The 7776-nt window shown below is 41.0% G+C and overlaps 1 protein-coding gene across 2 annotated transcripts; it reads right to left on the reverse strand.

Moving 5' to 3' along the window:
* Positions 1–3010: 3010 nt before the first annotated feature.
* On the reverse strand, positions 3011–6240 carry amh (anti-Mullerian hormone). Of its 2 annotated transcripts, none has more exons than XM_060877456.1 (7): positions 5824–6240; positions 5218–5511; positions 4928–5106; positions 4701–4806; positions 4484–4607; positions 3972–4366; positions 3011–3878 (listed from the first exon to the last, which is right to left on the reverse strand). In XM_060877456.1, exons 1-7 carry the CDS (start codon positions 5954–5956, stop codon positions 3457–3459), a joined length of 1653 nt encoding a protein of 550 aa, XP_060733439.1. In that variant the 5' UTR covers positions 5957–6240; the 3' UTR covers positions 3011–3456. The 2 variants fall into 2 exon arrangements, with proteins under 2 accessions (XP_060733439.1, XP_060733430.1); XM_060877447.1 differs by having other exon boundaries at positions 4698–4806; positions 5824–6239.
* Positions 6241–7776: the final 1536 nt, after the last annotated feature.

The raw sequence follows: 7776 nt of genomic DNA on the forward strand, positions 1-7776 counted from the left end.
ATTGGCATCTCTGGAAAATTGTCCCTAGTGTGTGATTGCGTGAGTGAATGAGTGTGTGTGTGCCCTGCGATGGGTTGGCACTCCGTCCAGGGTGTATCCTGTCTTGATGCCCGATGACGCCTGAGATAGGCACAGGCTCCCCGTGACCCGAGGAAGTTCGGATAAGCGGTAGAAGATGAATGAATGAATGACCAGAGCACCTTCTTCCACATGATGTTTGCAAACTGCAAATAGGATTTCTTATGGTTTTCTTTCAACAATGGCTTTCTTCTTGCCACTCTTCCATAAAGATCAGATTTGTGGAGTGCACGATTAATAGTTGTCCTGTGGACAGATTCTCCAACCTGAGCTGAGGATCTCTGCAGCTCCTCCAGAGTTACCATGGGCCTCTTGGCTGCTTCTCTGATTAATGCTCTCCTTGCACGGCCTGTCAGTTTAGGTGGACAGCCATGTCTTGGTAGGCTTGCAGTTGTTCCATACTCTTTCCATTTCCGGATGATGGATCGTACAGTGCTCCGTGAGATGTCCAAGGCTTGGGATATTAATTTATAACCTAACCCTGCTTTAAACTTCTCCACAACTTTACCCCTGACATGTCTGGTGTGTTCTTTGTTCTTCATGATGCTGTTCGTTCACTAATGTTCTCTAACACACTTCTGAGGGCTTCACAGAACACCTGTATTTATACTGAGATTAAATTACACACAGGTGCACACTATTTACTAATTAGGTGACTTCTGAAGGCAGTTAGTTTCACTGGATTTTAGTTAGGGGTATCAGAGTAAAGGGGCTGAATACAAATGCACACCACACATATTTATTTGTAAAAAAAAAAAAAATTGGACACCATTTATAATTTTCATTCCACTTCACAATTATGTGCCACTTTCTTTCTGTCTATTTCATAAAATCCCAATAAAATACATTTTTCTTTGTGATTGTAACGTCTCAAAATGTGGAAAAGTTCAGTGGGTATGAATACTTTTGCAAGGCACTGTATAAAAATATATTTGATAACTGGGTTTAAATCTTTTATTTATTAGAAAATAAGGATCATAATGTATGGTGTCATTTCAATGTGAGAATAAAATAAAATAAAAACAATACAGCAAACGTTGTGAATTTAAATCTCAATAGAAACTATTTCTCTTGAGCTGTGTTTCACTGTGACCGGCTTCATTATTTGTTTATTATCTACATTCAGCTGTTCCTGTCAATCAATAACTCATTTCTAAAGCAGGAGCTTGTGGCAGTCCGAGTTTGCAGTATTCTCTTTTTTCCATAATCATGCCAGGTACGTAAACGAGTCATTCTTGTATCTTAGAGATTGATTATCATGTCTGAATAGTTTATACACAGACTCATATTTATTTGCTTCTATTCTCTATACAATTCTATACAATTCTATTTTTAAGTCACGTTGAAAGCTCTGTGGGTGTCATACAGCCTGCTTCTGCAAGCACTGGATTGACTTAAAACATTTCAAATCAAAACTGTATTGGACATAATATTGAATATTAGTAGCTGATTTTTATTAACACTACAAACAGCTCCAATGGATTTGTCTTCCAACTTAAATCACAACAGAACAACAAAACTCTTAATAATTCTAAGCCGAGGACTAGATTATTCTTTAGGAATATAGTCGTTCTGTGTGGCATATGATGTTATTCACACTCTCACCCACTGGCTACATTAATAGACATGTTATATAACCATGGAAGCGGTACAATGTGATATCCTACCATATGGGTGATCTCTGGGGCTTGTGATGTGATTGTGGTTGCTACCAGACAGGTTGGTTTGAGTGTTTCAGAAACGTCTGATCTCCTGGGAAGGAATAACTAAAAAACTCACTTCTACAGGCAGGAACATCTCACTCCAACAGCAGAAGACTACATCAGGTTCCTCACCTTTTTGCTGAGAACAGGAACCTGAGTTTTCAGCCAGTTTTCAGCTAGAAACTGGATAAAAGTTTCTTGATATTTTTTCAGCCAAAACACATTTTTGCCCTGAATTGACAGGTTGTTATCCATTGACCATTCTTTGTAAACTCTACACACTACTGATGTGTGGGAAAATCCAGAAGATCAGCAGTTTCTGAAATCCTCAACAGCCGGCGTTTAAATTTAGTCAACAAATGAAATTTAACGTCGAAAAAGTGCACGAACGTGCGACATTACAGTCGTGTCTAATAAAGCAGGCAGCGAAGGTATTGAATATAAAGTTTGTTCATTTTATAGAGAAATACAGACGGATTCTACCTGTGAGGTCTTTGAGAGATGTGGAAAATCCATGGAAAGGAATCAGCCTAAATCGCTGCATATTAGTGGCATTGGCCATCTTGGTGCTCAGCTCTGGGGCCGAAATGGTCGAAGGTGAGCGATGTATGCAGAAAAACCTGGAGATGTCATCTTTAAATGCAAGATTTCATAATGTCTTTTTTTAAAAAAAAAAAATAAAAAATGAATTACATGTGTGTTTAGAGAAATTGGAGCCTTTGTTTGAAGTGGTAGATGACGGAAGTATCCCGGATGTGGTACGTTAAAAATCTAAGCTTAAAATAAACTTTTTTTTCTAAATTCAGTCTAAGAGTCTAAGTAAGAAATCTTCTATATTTTCTTTTCAGTATGAAACATCTTGGTGGGAGACTCTAGCATTTTGGAATAAGGATGATGATTTTTTAAACAAAAATCGAGCTGCTATGCAACCAGGAGAAAGGCCCAAGAAGAGAGAGATACCTGGGAAACTCCTAAAAGAAAAGAATTAAATAAATAAAACGAGTGAAAAAGAGACATAACGGAAATAAATACCTGAGGGAACCAGCGTTTACACCGTGAAATATGATATCAGTACTTATTACATTATGAATAAAGTTAACATATGGTGATATATTTCTTTATTGCTGATCTTTCCATATATACGAAAGGTTTAAATAGGTAAGAAAGGAGGCATTTAGAAAACTTGTTGCTGTTTATTAAATACATTTGACTCAAAAGTTGCATGCACAAGCAGGGATGTGAGTAAATTTGAACAGAAATCAAATAATTACTTAGAAGAAAAACCTGTGACGTTTATAAATGGTTAAAATTGTAGCCTTGGATAGTTCTTGAATCATTATCTGGTTTGTTGACTTCCACATGATCGTCGTCCTTTTTTAAATCCTTTTTTAATATTAATATCGATGAAGCAAACAACAAGAGAGTAAATGAATAAATAATAACATACACGTGTGGTGATATATAGGTCGAGGTCACTGTCTAAATATTTGGCAACTGGAAACTGGGTTTAAAGTTTTTATTTCTTCAAAAATAAGGATCATACTGTACTACGTTGTGTTTCTATGGAGAGGGTTAATGTGTGAAAAACAAATGAACTGAAAGGTAACGTGTGAGAACGCTCTGTAACGTGATCTACGTGTGTGTGTGTGTGTGTGTGCGCGTGTGTGGGCTGTTATCAACGACATCCACACTCCTTGGCTATCATGTCAGTCTTGTAAGAAATGGTGGTGGAGTCGCTGTTCAGCTCAATCACACACAGGTCGTCGTACGCCACGGGCACACAGCAGATCCCGCGCTTCAGAGGTTGTCCACTCTGGAGGTGACTGTTCAGCAGGATGGCGTGGTTGTTCCCGTTATTCAGAGGGAAGCCGCATGCTCCTTCGCAGTTGTTAATGTTGGCCGTGGCAGGCTCCAGCAGGTATTTCTCCAGAGACACAGTGAAACTCTCAAGGTGACACTGAGTGACCCTTGTAGGGCCGTCCTGGCTGTCTCGCGCTGCCCTCTGTGCCCTTTCCACTGCCCAAGCACCCAGCACAGCCTGTAAAGCCTTCAGCAGTAAGAGTGCTCTGTACTGGACCTCACGTTGCTCCTCCAAACCTGTGGAGATGAGAAAGTTTGGTCTTAACGACTGTCCACAGACGTTTTTTTTTTTAAAACCAACAAATACTGTACTAAGAGGAAACTAATCACCTGTTTCTAGATCTTCTCCATCAACAGAAAGCGTACTAAGAACGCTGAGAACCTCGAGCTTATCCATCGCGCCACGTCCGAATTCCTCCATCCGTGCTTGGGCTAAAGTCTCGTCGAGTTTTAATTTTAGCACCGAGAGCAACGACGGCTTCAGGGCCAGCTCCACTCGGTGTGTCCTCAGTCTGGCGCTTTGGGGGAAGAAGAACACAGTCGGTCCTGAAGAATTGACCAGCTCACGAAGAAGAGACTCGCTTGAGAACACGCCAAGAGTTAAAGGAGGGAGAGAGCGAAGAACACTGGGGCTGATGGTCCTGACCTCGTCCTGTAGGAGAGGATTTCCTTGAGGTGACACTTCGTTTAAGAACTTCTGTAGTTCACACAAGAAGAGAAATGTTCTGGAAGAGGTCAGAGGTCAGCGTCAGGGTCAGTTGACGGAAATGCCTGAAAGAAAGAGATGCAAAATATCTACTTCCTAGCTGTGACACGTGACGTGGGGTAGCTTATAAACATACCCATTTGACTGAGGTACATTTTCACTGACAGATGTCTTGGGAAACAGAAGAATCACCGGACTCTCTGACCTGCTCTTCCTCCAGGATGTGATGGCCTGAAATTTAGACAAACCTAATTTCTTCCCTAAAAACAAACAATTACATACATTGATCATAATGAATAGAGCTAGTCACAATAATTATGTGCAGAAAATGTAGAGAAATCTGACATCACCACCATCATGCTGAACGTCCATCCTCAGTTTTAAATTCTCATGACCAAAGCTATTGCTCCAAATTCCTGTAAGAACCAGGAAGCGTGTTGCCTGAGAGACACATGCTGTCTGGCACAACACAAGAGAAAAATAAATAAAAGAGACGCAACCTACAACACAAAACATCACAAAAACCTTGTTTTCGATGTTAATTGAGTTCACGTTAAGGCATGATGATGATGATGATGACCTGGTTGTTAGGCTGAAGGCCTTGACTGCTGAACTGGATCTTCATCTCCTCTGTATTGCAGAAGTCAATGAAAAACAGGAGCATGATGGAAGCCGTTGTGGTTTGTTCAGAACACTTCGCAGGCTTGGCAAAGTGTAGGGTCATTGTGAAAGTCCCGTCTTTTTCAGCATCCAAATGTTCTTTAAAAAATAGAATAAACAGAGAGAGAGACAGAGAGAAATCATCTTATTTATGTCTTTGACCTGATCTGTACAGTACATTCCAGAAGCACAGAGTTAGATCTCTGGTACCTTTTTCGCTGTGCGTATATTCTGGGCCGTTATTCTCCTTCATCAGTGATGAAAACTGGGAATATCTCACACCATCGTCATGTGAACACAATCCAAACCGACTGAATTCCCGCTTCTTCGGCTCACCGTCCTTACTCCAGACGTTTTGCAAAGCGAGGAGGATCTCGTGCATAGCTTCAGGGTGATGATGGACACCTTCGACGACACACGGAACGTCCTCCAAAAGACGCCTCGGAGGAGAAGCGTCTGGTCCTCCGGAGCGCACGTGGCGTTCCATTTTACTTCTGTTTTGTCCTGTGAACAGGTGCACAGTAGAGGATGTGGTAGCTTAGTGGTTAAGGTGTTGGACTACTGATCAGAAGGTTTAGCAACCTGCCGCTGCTGGGACCCTGAATAAGGGTCCTTACACCCTCAATTACTCACTTGCATAAAAGGAGATTAAATGGATAAGAGCGTTTGCCAAATGGTGGTTTGGTGTGATTGCTAGAAATACTGCATAATATACCTCAAGTCTGAATATCAGACAGGGTTATTTATTTATTTTGGGCTATGTTAGATTTTTTTCTTTACTTATCTAAAGAAAACATGACTTTGGAGGTGACTGACCTGACAGCGACTGGACTCTGATGAAGTCCGCGTGTTGGTTACGCTCCGTCTCTGTCCGCGTCTCTGCCAGTGGCCCTGTGACCACCGTTAGTGGCAGAAGCAACAACATCCAAAAGCACATCTTCGCACCCATTTCCTCTGTCACGAGTGTTTCAGGTCTTCGTTTGTGAGAAGTTCACCAACGGAAAGCAGCTTTATACACAACTTCTGCATTCCTGACAGAAACAGGCTGCCAAAATAACTTCACAGTAATATGTCCTTGAATGGAGGGATTTTAACGAGTGCCTTTTGTTTTATTAAGGGGGTTGAAGCAGACGGTGGTGAATGTGGAAACACGATATAAAAGCTTACCACAGAGATAAAGCGAGTCAGACAGACAACGGTTTATTGTGCCGACCCCGGGGGCTTTAAATCAAACGCTGACAACACTGATTAGGGCAGTCCAAAAAAAAAAAATAAATAATACCAATAAACAGAGATCTTTTTATTTGTGCATTACATCCATTCGTTTGCAAACAATCCAACTGTATTAAACTTACAACACATTAAACATACTGAGAGATGCTTTTTATGTTTTAATTTTAAACCTGAACAAAACGCACCAATGTTCCTGAAAGTCATGTCAAGTCGTTGCTGAGATTTTCACTTCCTCACTTCTTTGAGTTTATTTCAAAGCTTGTTCGTTAATATCAGGTCATGGATTTTGGAAACTTTTGGTGTTTTTTGGAGAAATTTTGGAGATTTTTAGTGTCAAAGAATTCCTGTTCGGTGACATTGCATTTAAAATAAATGATAATAAAATAAATAAATCTTCTTAAAACCTGAAATAACTGATGTCCTGTTCGAGAAATCACAAATTCGTTCACATTCGAATGACTTTTCAGGGAACGAAAAGAAAGTAGAATCATGTCCCGGTGTCCAGAAGCTCCCAAGTCTTTCAGTTGTAAATCAGAGCGCCCCCTAGAGGTGGACTTTAAATAAAACTTCTGATTCCTTGTGTTCTGGAGCTTCACACGTGAAGTCGAGTCTAATACAGTTTCTGACGTGTCTCACCACCCACTTGTCGTCTATGCAAAGTCATTTGCATGTTATGGATAAACCGTGGAACATTTCAAACATTTTTTTTCTTAAACGCAAGGAAAAAAAGTTTGCTCACAATTGTGACCCAGATTTTTCTCTCATATTGGTAGAAGATCCAATATAACGGTTACACTCACAGATATCACCACCACATACACTGAACTTGTCCTGACCCACGGAATCAGAGCAGAATCATGTTTCTACGCCACTGCATTGTGGAGTTATTAAAAAACTTTATCCGACTTCGTCTTATTGGTGGCTCGAGCGGTGAACACCAATCGAGACAATCCTCCATAACCAAGCCAAATTTCCTTCTGTGTATTACGTGTCCTGAACTACAAGAAGAAGGAAACTTACAATTACTATAAGGTGCCTGTGGATATTCAGTGCTTGGACCAATAATAATAATAATAATAATAATAATAATAATAAGAGGGGGCATGGTGGCTTAGTGGTTAGCACGTTCGTCTCACACCTCCAGGGTTGGGGGTTCGATTCCCGCCTCCGTCTTGTGTGTGTGGAGTTTGCAAGTTCTCCCCGTGCCTCGGGGGTTTCCTCCGGGTACTCCGGTTTCCTTCCCCGGTCCAAAGACATGCATGGTAGGTTGATTGGCATCTCTGGAAAATTGTCCGTAGTGTGTGATTGTGTGAGTGAATGAGTGTGTGTGTGTGTGTGTGCCCTGGGATGGGTTGGCACTCCGTCCAGGGTGTATCCTGCCTTGATGCCCAATGACGCCTGAGACACAGGCTCCCCGTGACCCGAGGTAGTTCGGATAAGCGGTAGAAAATGAATGAATGAATAATGAGAAGAAGAAGAAGAAGAATTCTATTACATGCATTACATACTCACTAATGATGACAGGTGAATCCAGGA

This window comes from Tachysurus vachellii, chromosome 1, assembly GCF_030014155.1.
Source record: "Tachysurus vachellii isolate PV-2020 chromosome 1, HZAU_Pvac_v1, whole genome shotgun sequence".
In the NCBI taxonomy this organism is placed as follows: Eukaryota; Metazoa; Chordata; class Actinopteri; order Siluriformes; family Bagridae; genus Tachysurus; species Tachysurus vachellii.

Coding starts and splice junctions, on each gene's coding strand:
- amh (XM_060877447.1), bottom strand. CDS start 5,956: ATGGGTGCGAAGATGTGCTTTTGGATGTTGTTGCTTCTGCCACTAACG. Junction 4,807..4,927: donor GCCTTCAGCCTAACAACCAG/GTCATCATCATC, acceptor GTGTTGTGCCAG/ACAGCATGTGTCTCTCAGGC. Junction 3,879..3,971: donor TGGAGAAGATCTAGAAACAG/GTGATTAGTTTC, acceptor TCATCTCCACAG/GTTTGGAGGAGCAACGTGAG.